This window comes from Acanthisitta chloris, unplaced genomic scaffold, assembly GCF_000695815.1.
Source record: "Acanthisitta chloris isolate BGI_N310 unplaced genomic scaffold, ASM69581v1 scaffold6732, whole genome shotgun sequence".
NCBI classification, from domain to species: Eukaryota; Metazoa; Chordata; class Aves; order Passeriformes; family Acanthisittidae; genus Acanthisitta; species Acanthisitta chloris.
This window is the reverse complement of record NW_008660954.1, coordinates 46,926-62,637: the sequence shown is the minus strand read 5'-3', so window position 1 is coordinate 62,637 and position 15,712 is coordinate 46,926. Positions and strand designations below refer to the sequence as shown.

At 35.0% G+C, this 15,712-nt stretch overlaps 1 protein-coding gene across 1 annotated transcript in view; it reads right to left on the bottom strand.

Moving 5' to 3' along the window:
* Positions 1–15,712, bottom strand: part of AVEN (apoptosis, caspase activation inhibitor) — a gene marked incomplete at its 5' end in the record, with an annotated part of 61,274 nt that overhangs the window by 14,563 nt on the left and 30,999 nt on the right. The window contains one exon of the mRNA XM_009070029.1: positions 8,965–8,985. Within this exon, the coding sequence (XP_009068277.1) occupies positions 8,965–8,985 (21 nt within the window). The remainder of the gene's footprint in view (positions 1–8,964; positions 8,986–15,712) is intronic.

Genomic DNA, 15,712 nt, shown 5'->3' with positions numbered 1-15,712 from the left:
TGACCTGTGAACCACACAGAAAGTACTAAGTACTTTCTGCTCTGCCTTTTCAGAATTCTCAGTTCTCCAACTTTAAAAACAGCCCTGCTTTAAAACAATCCACAGCTCTCAAAGGGTGGAAGTAATTTTTGCTTGTGTTTTTCACATCACACAGCTTGCCTCTGCTGAGTGCAAATACAAAATGCAGACATTCGACTGCATGGTTCCAAATTTTTTAAAACTGAGTTTGAACAGCAAAGCTAGGCTTTTAATTCTTTCAGAAGTCAATAAAGAGATTTACCATATCTTCAGATAAATGACAAACCACAGGTTCTTCTGTACCTTCCAATTTTCAAGGGACAGGATTCAAAGCATTGAGAGATACAAAATAACTGCCCAGTAATACCACGCAGAGGTTTATAGGAGAATCTGTTCCCTGATGAGCATTTTCCTTTCACAAAACCTTTTTGTATGTATTTTAAAAGACATGACAGTGACAGTCAAATGAGTACTTCCTATACAAACTTTTACAGCTACTTCAGTTTGAGAATAAAACAGGAAACTTCAGAGACAGGTACCTGAGCCTTCTCAGGAGAGAGTACTTCATCACACTGAGTAGAAAATACTCAGAATACAGCCAAAGTTCAATCCATTAACAAAAAGTGACAATATGAAGGTGAGAATGATATATCAGTCAAACTATATATGTAAAAAGATGAGATTTACACTTAATAAAACAATAATGAAATTTCAATGTTGAGTTTCAATTCAACTAAACACATTTTTATCCACTCCTAAGTTCTTTACTCAGAGAACTCTGGATCAGTGTTTTTCAACCATGGGTCCTATGGGCTACCTCTCAGGGTCCCTGTGAGGAAAGCAACATGAGACTGTGATAGTTTCACTACTGGTTTCCGCACTACATTCTAAAAAAGAAAAGAGAACCCCTAGGGGCTTGCAAGTAAAAAAAAAGTTAGGTTGATTCAGGTCAGTTTAACTACTGCAATAATTCAACTTTATCTTACAGAAGAGGGTACTGAGGATTCTCTGAAAATCCAATTAAAAATACACTTGAACTGTCAAGGCTCACTTGCATTTTATACATATATATATATGTGTAAATATATGAGAGGCAACCTACCAGCTGCAGCTTCCTTACGTTACCTCGAATCCATGATGAGTCATTGAAGAAGCTAGACATACTGCAAGGCTGGTTTTGGTGAATGATCACAACTAGGAATTAGCAAGCATTGGAGGGATAAGAAAAACCAAGCAGAATTTGGGAAGATCGCATATTTCTAGTCAAATACACATTTCAAACTAGAACTTAACTCTTCCTACGTCTTCAAATGCTGTGGTGGGATTAATGTCAGGAGGAAGTAAGGTACGATGGGTTGTCATGCTATTGTACTTAGTGATCAATAAATAGATTTCTGTGCTTTTAGAAACATTTTTTATTACACCGTACAGCAGCACAACATCCAAATAAATAGATTTCTGTGCTTTTAGAAATATTTTTTTATTACACCGTACAGTAGCACAACATCCGAGCAAAGCAATTATGAATACTGCACCTAAAGAAAGGCAATGAAATGCAAACATACACACCCTTAAATACTGAAAAGCCATGCACCAGAGTGGTTCCACAAAAATGAAAATGCAACAGCTGAAAATGACTCGCATCTAAAATACACTTTTGAAAAATATTATCCTCACTTGAATTTATTAAGTTCAGAAGAATAAAAATCTCTTTGGCAATTGATCATCTTAGAAACAAGATGAGAAAATGCCACCTACTGAATTCATGAGCAATCTTTCTGTTTATCACGTCTGCATTTCACTGTGAGACTTCCTAAGCAGAGTAATAAAAAGGAGATAGAAGACATCAGCCTAGTGTAAAGCCAGACTTACCCTCACTACTGGTTGGCCCTTCAAATAGAAAAGCAGCAGTCACACCCATTGGCCTGAGCTGGAGAGACCCCAGGGTCTCTGGGCTGAGCAGAAGCCCCAGATGCTGCTAGAGATGGTGATTGCTTATAATATCCCTTAGCAAAAACAATCAATCAAGGAACTTGCTCTAAAAGTCTTTTTCTGAATAAAAATGGCAAACTTATTTGTAATCATCACAGAATGCATGAAAGAAAACTAAAGCTATAGCTCAATGGTTCAATTAATACAAATTTCTTTCAGTACTTGAGTTCACTGCAGTTGAGAAAGACTTCTTCTCCTTCATTGATATAAGGGTAGTATCTTTGATGAAAAGATGTAGAAGTGAACATGGCTACCAGATGAATGATATGTCATTAAAGAAGAGCCAGATTCATGACTCTCATCACTTCAGTATAATGAGAAATGTTATAACCTCAGCACAACGCCGCTGTAAATGAACATGAAAATGTCAAGAGACTGTCAGCTGGAGAGGACTATACATACATGCCAGATGCAGACAAACTGTGGAAGAGGTTCAGTGAGTACACAGAGAAAGCATAATCCAATGTATTTTATAATATTAAGTACTAAGAGAAATGTGACACTGATTACATTATCATTTAAATCTTTTAATCTGAAAATGTGTCTTCTTGTGTGATTTTTCTACTATTAAAAAAAAGTAGTTTAAAATGTATAATAAAGTTTTCCTAATTCAGACTGAGTAATATTTTGTTGGGTATAGTGAATCAAATTACTTCCTCCAGCTTTTGTCATCTGCTATGTCCTGAGAATCAAGCACACAGCCTGTACACGTTTCAAATAACTAGGAAAGAAAAAATTGCTAGGACAACTCAAAGTTATAAGTAATTTTTGCTTACTTGACAGTAACAGCTCAAAGTAGAAAAGCATGTATCAGCTGATTTGATCATAGAAACATGACTCCATATTAAGACCATCCTCCAAAATAGCAGAAAGTGTAGCTTTCTTAGAAAAGCCCTCTATGCAGTTTCTCTACAATTCAGTTATCTGGACCGTAGACTCATTTTGCTTCTTCCTTCCATGTCTATAAATAAATAATGAAAAAAAGCTATTGCATGAGGTGCTACATGACAAGAGGTCACATGACTTAAAGTGTGACCAAGTTCATAGTGGAAACTGTGAACTTCATTTCACAGTGCAGCCTAGCATCCATTAACAGTGCACTTACTCATGGTTCTGTGGGCCCAGAACCGTGGACATAAATTTTAAAGGGCAGTCATAGTAGAAAGGTCTATTGTGCACTTTTTCAGAGGTCCATTTTTAAGATGCTTCCCAAAAGAAAAAAAGAAACCCTCTTCTTTAGCTACATATTATTTGCAGACTTTCCTTGATACCTTTGATAATCTTGTACCAGACTGATGACTGCATTTTGTTGTCTTTGAATTTTTTCACAGGAAAAGTCTTTCATAAAACAGACATCTTCATGTATGAACAACCGCACAGCCTGGCAGAGCACACATGGGCCATTACTACTGCAGTGTTTTCCTAAATATTCTCACTGCTACTGAAAGGTCAAAGCAGCACCCTGTACAGGTGCTTAACACAGTATTATAATATATTCCCAGTGAAGAGCTCAAAAACTTTGTGCTGGCCAGATGGGTGCTTATGAAAGTAGGTACCTTTGCTATTGCTTTTTATCAGGTAATGAAAATAACAAAGAGACCAATGTGAATACAACACAGCAAATGAAATTATTCAATTCTCTCAACTGAATTCACCTCCTTGCTTCTCTGAAAGCAGGAAGTCTCCTCTTCTGAGATAAAATACAAATGCCATGCCTCCTGCAATGATAAGGGCTTACTGTCTCTTTGAATAGTTTTTCAATGAGACACACCCATAAGATTAGAAAAATGACAGCTGGAAATAGACATGGAAATGTATGTGCATTTTGTGACTTGTTTACCCCTTTGATCTTCATCAAATGATTAACAGAGGCACTATTCTTATGAGTTGGGAATTATGAAGAATACATATAGTCAAGATCAAACATCTAGTCAGAAATTGTGCTTATGTGTGGAACACTGTGTCAACCAATCTGCTGTGATTTTCCTGGGTTTCTTTGTAAGTTTTAAACATTTACAGAAGGTAGCCCCAAAAATGAGATAATGCATATGCCGTAGTAAAGTTTCATCAGATAATTGTATACTGAAACATTTTAAATTTGTTTCTCTGGACATGTACTGTTCAACTTTGGAGTTACATGAGAAATACCACTGTTTTCTGTAAGTGCCTACAAATTTGATGTTTAAGACTTTTATACAAGTAGCTAATGCTTTGTTCTATCAGCATCCCAAATAACACTGCTACAGATCTTTTAGCTCCCCAGAAATAGAAAGAATGGTGGATTATGTAAAAATTCTCAATGCATTTTCATTCTATCAGTCAGTGAATGCATTATTAGTGGCTCGTGGTTTATTCTCTTCTAAGAAGACAGCTTGAGATGTCAACTAAGATGAAAGTTCACTCCTAGAAAACTAATAGATTTAAGCAAACTGTTTACATGTGGAAGAGGCATGTGGCTTTGATTTTAAAATCTAGCATGCCTATACCACTTTTTCTCATAAATACTTTCTATTTGTTAAGCCAAACACACTAGAAATTAAAGCTCTGTAACTTTCAAAACAACTTTACCAAGTCTTCATTAGAAGTTTACTGTAAAGAGCTCTCTATGAATAGGGGAATATTTCTAAAACAAACAAAAAAAATCTGCATTAACCAAACAATCATGGCATGGACCAGATCACAACAAGGTGGAATGACTGTGAGATTCCCTTCAAAGCTGCATTTCTTTACCTAAACGAAAACACCAGCATAGATGCATCCAGAGCATGCAAGTAAGGCAGCTCAGAGAACTTTTCCTATCTGTATCTGCAGTAAGTATTGTGTGATCATATGAAGCCTGTGCACAGAATGAAAAAGTAGATTTATCCTGTCAAGTGAAACCACATAAGTAAAACTCATCACCGAACATTCATTTAATTTGGCTTTGTTTACTGTTAAATATTTTTTATTTCCTCTGATTTAAACCTCATAAAAATCAATAATCAAGATTCAGTATTTATAGTCAAAATTCGGAAGAAGCAGTGCACTGACAAAAAAAAGAAAACAAGCAATAACAACACACACACAGAACATGGGGCTCAACATATTTCATTTGCTTTCGTGGCTTCTGGAGTTGGCTGTCTCACACATGGACCTCTTGGAGTCTTCATGGGCAACCACACACACACAGGTGTAGCCATCTAGAACACTTACCTTTTGTTCATGTTGCTTTATTCAGATCTCTACAGTTACATTTCCTACTTTTTTATAAAAGTACTTGAAGTTCATGAAGTTACAAGACTTACACTCATGAAAGCACTCACCATCGGTTTTATAAGTACTTCAAAGTTTCTGGGTTAAATTTAAGACTTAAATTGATATGCAAAAAATAAGATGAAAGCTTAGATACTTTGAGAACTATAAGGAATATTTTGTGTATCAAGAAAAAATAATCATTTAATTTAATGAAGTGCAGTGTCTTTCTAGTCCATTAAATTACAGCAGTCTTTTAATAACTTCACATTTTTCTAAATAGCATGAAGCAGAATGACTAAAAAGAGGTCTTTCATTTTAGTAAGAAATTAATCTATTTGTTTTAATGAGGGTTAACCATGCTGGTTCTTATTTCAGTGACATGGAGCCTCACAGAAGAAAGCAATTATTAAACAACTCAAAGCATCTGTGTGTAGGCTGGCACAGACACTTATTCTAAAAGGAAGACATATTCTAAAAAACCCTCTACCCTGAAGTCTTCCACTTCCATATATTCCATATTCCACTTCAGTACAAATACTCCACATCTGGAAAATCCTTATTAGAATATTTCGGACTTTAGTAAGTAAGGTAAATTGCATAATGTCATCAATGGTGCTGCAGGAGTGACAAGACTATGCATGGATAAAACAACTTGCTTGTGCTGTTACACAGTAGTCTTGCCCTAATACTTATAAAGTCTGGCTAATGAACCTATATTTCAAGGCCTACCAACTCTTAAAATACAATAAGCTCTATAAAATACTTGCTAAGGACAGCAATCTTTCTGTATAGTATCCTTTTTCTAGCGTGTTCCATGTTTAAAGGTCCAGTTGCCTCACTGACCATCGTCAGGGCTTCAGCAACATGATTTCATTAACTAAGTAGATACTCACTGACTGACATCTGAAACAAAACCTCCAGAGAGACTCTCTCTCTTTTCAACTTCAGTAGCAAGGGAATCAGTCATAACTGGCTACACAGCACTGGATTTTAAATTCTAATCCATACAAAACAAAGGATGGAGGTAACAATCATCTTGGTTTATAAGATATACCATTTGACTACCCACCAGTAACTTTTGATCTATTTAGCAAATTTCAACTTAATACAATAGCAGGTGAAGCTTTTGAACATGCAAAGGTCCACATTTTGTGCCCAACACTCATGAGGTAAAGAAGAGTCCTTGAATGTATGTATCAAAGGAATAACAATTTAAATTCATCCTCTTATTAGTTAAAAAACATACAGTAACCAGCAAATAAGAAAATCTAAGTCTAAACCAGAAACAGCATGGAGTGACAACTGTGAAGACAAAAAAGCTAGGAACAGAGAAAAGAGCATATATAAACAAACTATAAAGAAAATAAACTTCATAGTTTCCCTGCCCATGCAAAAACCTGTTTTTAAGAAAAGCTTTCAGAACAGACCCTTTTTGTGTTCAGGGTATTATCTCATGGAATTATTAAAACATTTTCATGTCACCCTCAAATTTAGGACTGACTACACAGTCTTCCGTTTGCTATGATTCATACACATGACTTTTCAAAATGAAATCATTAAGATATGACAGACAGAAGGTTACAACCTTCACAAAAATTTTCAGTTAAATCACAGGAAAACAACTGAGTTTTTCTAACACCTTAATTCCCATTTACTTTCTAGTTTAATTGTCATACATTGTGTTTCCTAGTTACAAGCTCAGTTTGCTAGTAATTAGCATATTACATTTCGGAACACCTAGTTTATAAGGTCTTCGGGGAAAGGAATTTACCTTTCAGTGAATCTTACTGCAAAGCATACAGATGCTTTTGTAAAATGAATAATGAATAAAATACAGTGAAGAGAGCTAGAAAATATGCTATTACTTGACTGATTTACAGTTCATGCCTGACTGTTTAATAACCCTCTTTTACCTGTTTCAGATACCTTTACTGCTTTTTGACACACATATTTCTATTCTTCTACATATAAAAGAAGAAACAGAGTATCTACTGGAGAAAAAGACAGAGGATGGAAACAAACTGAAAGGTAACCTTAGAAAATGAGATTGTTTTATTTTCTAAGAAACTCACACTTCCATTAATTATACACAGGTACTTATATGAAAGAGCATAAAACAGTACAGTCAATTTAAAACTGTACAACTGAATCCCAAGGGCAACAAATCAATTCTATTTCATTGGAATAGACTACCCTTACAGCAGTCCTACTAAAACCAAAAGAAATGCTTGCAAAACAGGGCATAACTTCTTATGAATGAAGGTGTCAGAATCTGTCCTTTAATCTAGAATGCTATTTAAAGGATTATTTGTACTAATGCAACAACTAAATTAGTTTGCAAAATGCATTATATAAACAAATTAGTCACATAGATTTCTCTTAAGCTTGTAGAGAGGACAGAGGAAATAACATTGATTATTTCTGCTATAGCCATCATTAACATTGAGGTTCAGGACTGCAGAAGGGAGCATTTAAATTTAAATCTCTCTACTTCAAACTTTTAAAGGAGCCTCTGATATACAGGTCATGTTAGAAGTTGAAATCTAAATCTATCATCAAGGAAATTTCACTGATACATGGTAAAACACATACAAAATACCAAGTTCAGGTAATACAAACCCACTGGGAAATATTTTAAAAGTAACAGAGCAGCACAGACAAGGCTTGTATGTGTACGATAGTTACTCATAAGCATGCTCAGCCATGCAAATGTGTTCAAAAACCTCAAGATAAATCTAGCATTAAAAATTAATATCAAAACTACAACATGAATTTCCTATTTCTTCAATTTCGTTAGGATCAAAATTTCAGTCAACTGTTTACCTAGACACAGATGAGAACACTGAAACTAAACTGAGGAACTAGAGGAAAGAAAAAAGTCTTTCTGTTAACTTCAGCCTCTGCCCTGCCTTTGGGCTAACTGCTCCTCACTCTGCTGAGTTGGCATTTTTTAAAGCCACATTCTGCCTTTCACTGTCGGAAACCACTGAACACAGCATTTTGAGACCTCTAAGAACTGCAAAGTAAGGAACTATAAATAAAAGCTTAATTCATCTCAAGGTACTATTTCTGAGCTTTTTTTAATCTTATTGATTTTATTAAATAGGCTGAACTTAGATCACTTAGAAAATCTGCCCATTTTCTTGAGCCAATCCCCCTCAAAATTTAATATGATAGTAATAGTATACTGAGATAGGATTAGTTGTAATCAATCATTTTGTTTGTAATTGAATGAACACTGGCAATTAAAGAACAGCAGATGTCAATACTTGTACAGATAGCCATAAAGTTCCAAATTAGTATCTGCCTCCAATTCCATTAATGAAGACATACTCTCATTCCCTAATGGCTACTCAAAGTGATACAAGAGGAAATACTTGCAATATTTGTAGAAACCTTACCCTATTTGACTTTTAATACCAAACTGCTTTACAAAGGAAAAGGATTCAAAGAGAATAATGAAATATTATTCATGTTTATGTATTAATGATTAATTATTCAGTTACATAGTCCTTGGGGCACATTTTTAAGCAGCCCATGCTCCTGGGGAAGATGTTTCCCAGCTGCTGCTTTTCCCATTGGGGTGACAAGCAGTGGGGGCTTCTCTTCAGGCCTCCATGGAACTGAGGATGGGGCACATACTACCTGAACTGCTTCCAACCTCCTAATGAAAAACATGCAATTTAGATAATTTTTTCTTATTTAGACTACTGGAGAAACCATGAGAAGATAGTAATAATGCTGGAACCTCTGGTAAAGAGAGACTGGGCAGACAATCGATTAAAACCTGACAGTTGAGGTTTAACCTCCTGATTTCTTATGACTATATGTGCAAGACAAGGTTTCTCACAACTGTTGCTGCCTAATTTCTACAAGAACATAGATGAGCCAGAGAGTCTCAGTCCAGTTCACAGACAACATACAAATCACCAAGCAGTAGCTGTCATAGTCTTAATTGACACAGATCCTGAGCAAAAGTAGCTTACTCAAACTGAACAGCATGAGGAAGGATCCAGCTAACCTAACAAATAGTACTGTTATACACCTTTCAATTTTCAATACACTTCTGTTAATACCATTTCATTTTATTGCAAATTGCTTTCTTCCACTGGACAGTCATCTGTCTTTGGTTTTATATACTATGAAAAGAAAGTAATAGTTCTTTTTTCTGTGCCCTTCATTTTTTAGATTTCACACTATTTGACACTATGGACAGCTTCTTAGGAAACAGTAAGCAGACATATTCTATGTGTATTTGTATACAGTTTAGTTAACATGATACACAAGAAGTCTACTATGTGAATTAAATTATTTCAGTTTTACTACTGGTGTCACCTTAAGAATGTAGATTTGAAACCAGATTTACTGAAGCAGAGCGATAACTGGATTCCATTTAAAAATTAAAGGTTGATATTTCTGTAGTTCTATGTAAGAATTTTTTTCTCCCTTTGTTAAGGCAGTTAATTTGCAATAGTCTGCAAATCAGCATGATGCTGGTAGCTCCTAAAGAAGTTATCGGACTCAGGGACAGTTCATCTATTATACACAATCATCCAGAAAGGAAGAGAAGGAACTTTACTAAAGCAACTACCTCACAAAGCAGCATTTTAACTTCAACGTATACAATTATCTACATTAGATTTTACAGTGCTCACATTAAAGCAGATGCCTGAAATATGGGGGGGGGAAAGGTAGAAGGAACCAGAATCAGACCTGGCTTGCACTGAGTACCTAAATTCATTTACTATATTTATTATCTTTTTCTGAAAATATTATCTAAATCTAGAAGTGTCAGAGGTAGTATCACAATAAATTTTATGGCTGCCTCATAAGTAATGGGAATGTACTTTTTTATTCAATTGAAAGTTTTAATATGATGCAATAGGAATTCACAACATGAATGGTATTTTTCACACTTAGGCAGAATACACAAAACCATCCCACATTAATTTATTCTAAAAAGAACCTAGGAGGAAGCTTAAGCATAATTTGGTTTTATTTTAGGGAATTTCCTAACTTTTGAGATCTACTTTGAAGAGAGGAGGTAACCTTTTGTGTTGTGTAGAAATGAAATTTCATAATTCCACTCCATCTATGCATTCTGCAGTGCTTCGGGTTCTTGAATGTATATCATTTTTCACTACACATAAAGTGAAAACCCAAGAAAACAAGTTTGCCCATGGTGCAAGTACTGCTTCATACTTGTGATAAATTGTCTTCCACACTGGAAGCCCTAACTAGGGATTCTTTTTTATGGTCCTAGGCTAATACATGTAACCACAAGAAAAGCAGAACAACAGCAGTATAAGGCTGAGGCTGAGAGAAGTTCAACAGCTAAAACCATTTGAAGAAACAATTTGGGGAAAAATAAAGAAAGAGAGAGAGAGGAAGAAAAAAGAAAAAACAATCGCAGGAAACAGAAAAAATGCACTTAATTGATATTTATTATATTCCAGTTCTCCTAAAAGGATTAGTGACCTTTTGCTTGCATTTATTCAAGCACTTTCCAAATGCAATTTTTTTTTACTGTGTAGTATATATTAAAGCAGATTCAAGAAGTGTACTTTTTCAGAAACTTCGAGAGTCTGAAAATTGGTTTGCCTGCATTCAGTTTTCTGCTGCCATCAATTCAGCAATTCTAGGTATTTAGGAGATGAAAGATGAGGGGGTGAGCAACTTACAAAATAGAATTTTTCAATTCAATTTAAAAATATTTTACATATGCCTACCTGCATGTACACAATTCAACCAGATAAAACAGATAAAATATTTATAGACTTCTATGCACTTTTATAAGAGATGCACTAGTCCTCAAAAACAGGTTGGATTATTAAGATCTACTACTTTTTACTTTAAAACAAACTACACTTCGACATTGACTTTTAGAAATTACTAAGAAGTTTGTACTCTAAATTAGAGTTAAAAATGCAATCTTATCTGAAGGTATTTTTCATTAATGAACATATTTCAGAAAACATCACTATGGAATTACTCTTCCAACATGTGCCATCCCAAGCCACACTTGCTACAGAAATTGCTATAAAATGGCACATTTGTAACATGTACCATTAATGTATAAGGGCACACTGGTAACATGTACCATTAATGGAATTATAAAATGCCTGCCAATACTAAGCTGTACAGAAAAAAATACTTAAAGAAAGCATAATTGAAGACTCATTTAAAAAGTCTGGACTGCTCAAGTTATAATCAGTCCATTAACATGCTTTCAATTGACATTAAAGAATTTTCTCAATTTGTTTCCACCTTTCCTTTTTGACTCAGGTACATAATTCATAAGCCAAATACTAATCTTTTATTTTCAAGGGCAGGAGACCAGACAGGGGAAGCATGACTACACTTGTGTTCATACATTCAATGAAAAACTATTAATTCACTACTTTCATAACTATCCATGAAAAACATGGGGAAAAATTAAAATCAGGCAGATAAATAGTTATAATAACATAAATTAACTCCTTATCCCACTTAAGTGAAAGCTACTAGGTACCATGCAGACAGACATGATAGAAATACTTATAATAATGTATGTGATTTTGTAGTGATCCTGACACTAACAATATACTGTGGATAAGTTAGAGGAAAAAATGCAGAGACCACTAGCATTGGGAAGAGTCACGACAACATTTTATGGTAAGTCATTCAGCTGTTTCATTGCAATTAGTAAAGAATTTGTTTTCTTTTAAAAGGAAAAAATTACAACAAAACAAACCAAAACAAACTGAAAGACTCATACATATATAGTGGAACAGCCCATTCTTCCATATGAAGTCAACAAATTATGCATAACTACTTCTGAATCTCCTAGGACAATAAGCCATTTAAACCTTAATAGCTAGATGCAGAGAAATAAAACCATGAATTTTGATCATGTATCTTCTCATTAAAGACCAAAGACTGAATACCAAAGAATAAGCTCATACCCTGCATGTATGTGTGGCAAAGTATTGGTAACCAAGCAACCAGCAGGAAACATGTCACAGAGAAAAAGCATATTTACAGTCCTAACAGTCTCTCATTTATACACAGCTATAGATACCAGCCACAAGAGGAGAGGATCAGAAAGCAGCACAAAGCAGTCACTGCACCTTTTATCTTTTTTTTTTTTCATTTTGATTTACTACAGATATTGCCTGGGTTTAACTGGATTAATTTCATATGACAATAGCTGTCTTAATTCTCTTAATTCTTAATAAAATAAGTAGCATACCTAAATTCTGCATGAATAGATGCACAAATAGAGAACGAATCCTAAACTTATTTCCTACTTGTTTGGTTTTGTATTTCAGAGGATTCTGGATGTGAATTATTCACTTTTCCTGAAAGATCAACAGGACACTCAGGAAGAATACATATTATTAAACAAACATAAATATAGAGCATATATATGTTCAGCAAATTATCCATGCAAAGACAATTATTCACATACATCACATACTCAGAGAGTTCTATCCTTAGCCTTGAAGTTTTAAAGATTTTATACAAAGTACCCAAGTTTATTAAAACCCCAAAGGCAGAAATAATATTTTTGTTAATTTATTTGTCTCTTTTAAACAAACAAATGGCAAATAGGAAGGTTTGCAGATATACTGAAGTGTTTCTGAGAACACAAGTATAGCAGAAGTCTAGCAATGTTTCTTCAAACAAAAGGATTCTCAAGGCTCAAGGGAGCAGAGAAGGAATGAAGTGCTAAATACATTTTTATTCTTATGTTCCTTTTTTATTATTTTGACATTGCCATCTAGTGTTTACCGAAACACAACCATTAATGCATGCACATTGATCAAGCAGGGAAAGCAGTGATGACCCTGGTCCTTGCTACACCTAACAGATACCTGCCAAACACACCAGAACACACACACACACACTAGACAGAAGTCTTTTGATTTGAATTTTGATTTGGAGGAAAGGAAGTCTTTCAGGGCAGATTTCTGCTTCCTCAGAAGCCTTCCATGTTGAAGATTCACTCCTACATAGCATACATATTTTCTATTTTTGATACAGATATTCGTGCTAAATAAAGTCTATCACTTAAATGGATAAAAATAGCAAAAGGGATTTCTCCTAATTTCTAATAAATTTACTGCTTTGTAATAAAAATTTAAAAATACACTAATTATACAGCCATCTGCAAGCCCGGTATGTAATTCAGTATTTTCTGATCACCATGATACTTGTACTCCTTATTATAATCATACATAGAACTTAAATCATGCACACTGAATTACACATTATTAACTCATGGAAGACTTAATAAAATGACAATATAACTAATCTAGAATATTGCACTGTTTTAGGCCCTCAGAACAGGCACTGATAAACAGCAACAAGTTCAGCAGAGAGACACTAGTATGGCTGGGGCTGGACACTTGTCCTGTGAGGAAAGGCTGAGGAAACCAGGCCTGTTCAGCCAGCACAAGAGACAGCTGTGGGGCAGATCTAACAACAGCCTGCCAGTACCTATGGGGAGGTTACCAGGATGATTGAGCCAGGCTGTTTGATGTGCATGGAGGGAAGAACACGAAGCAACAGGGCTAAATTGAAATGAGAGGTTCAGACTGGATATAAGCAAAAACATTTTCACTGTGAGTTTGACAGTGGAGTAGGTTACACTGCTGCCAAACTTTTTGATTCCTACTGGATAAAGCCCTGTCCAACAGTCTGACCACAGCTGACCTTGCTTTGCTCAAGAGCTTGGATTAGAGACCTCCTGAGGATTCTGCCAACCTGAACTATCCTGTGATCCTACAACATCCATACAGCTTCACAAAATCACAGAATCATTTAGGCTGGAAAAGACCTCCAAGACCATCAAGTCCAACCTCTGACTGATCACCAACTTGTCAACTAGACCACAGAACTAAGTGCCTGTCCAATCGTTTCTTGAACACCTCCAGAGATGGTAACTCCACCACCTTCCTGGACATTACATTCCAATGCTTTCCATGAACAAATTCTTCCTGATGTCCAAACATCAAACATACAAATATCATCAAACTATTTCATTGTTTTCCTTTACAACATAAGAATGGTGGCACTTATTCAGACTGATGGTCAATTACACAGTATCTCACCTCCATGCATGGTCACAACTAGCTGTCTAGGGCAAAGTGAAACAACAGAAGGATACTCTCTCCTCCCTTGAGGTTCAACGAAGTGAACTTTTGAAATTGACAATACTTTCAGAATACTCCAGCTTCCAAGTGCTGTAAAATATATTAGTTATCCAGTCAGAGGCGATATAGTTAGCATTGGTTTATGGAAAAAAAAAAAAAAGGACATTCAAAGCTTCAATTTTCTTCCTTTCACCTGTTGACACCTTTCCTCTCTGCTCAGCACAAGAGCAATTCCTTACATTCTTTGTTCATGTTTATTCAAAAAACTACAACACAACTAGTAACAGAGATAATAAGAAAAGAATAGCATCTTTAATTACTCTTACACTAGATCCTGTGCATGCTTCCACTCCGCGTTTTTTTTTTGTCACAGCACACTCTTGCTCTGTACCTTGATGATACCAGGATCATCTATTTACTTCTACCCCTATCTGAAGTACCAAATACACAAGAACATGTTTAACAAATTGCTGGGTAACCTCTTTTTACTAGGCCAAATTCAGTGTTTATATAGTTTGGGCTCGCTAGGGTTTCTTTTCTGCTCATTTTTTAAAGTGTCTGCTTTCTTTTTCTTCCTTTTTTCAGTCTTTGTCCTCTCAAATTATTTTCCTTTGTTTTCCACCATAATGACGATCATGGATCAGTAGTGCAAAAATGGGAAGATGAGAATAATTATGGCAAAACCTCTTCATCATCTGTTTTTTCATCATGATAAATAGAATCGCAATAAGTGTCCACTCGGACAATAAACAAATCCATCCAATTTTTAATGAGAGAACCCCAAAGATATAATATTTTACAATTTAATACATGCATCCTACAACAACTCACTTTTCTGTGTCAAGTGCCAGAGTTTCTAAGAGATTTATTATTTAATCATAAATGTTGAGAAAATTCAGTGCCAAACTCACAAAAAAAAAAAGGTATAAATACATATCATATCTAGTTACAGTTTGTTAGAACAGTGTGTTCCCATACAGGCTTCAGTAAAACAAAATTATACAACTTGCAGTATCATTTAAAAGCATTTATAATTTTTAGTGCACTGAAGTTGCCAAGAAACCCTGAGAAGCAGATGGGCATTACTGCTGTTAAAATGCAACCAGTACACCAGAAAAGAATTGGGTCTGTCATACTGACAGAAGAAATATTTAATATTGCACTTTACTATAATTTAATTTCTTATTTTTATTAACAATTAGTAGGAATGAATGCAATCTTTTCTAATCTGGCTTCCTTAGTAGATTCCACTAGTGGCATCACTGTTTCTAGTCTATTTAAGAATATGATCATAAAAATAAATAAACCACTATCTGGGCAAGAGGCTTATT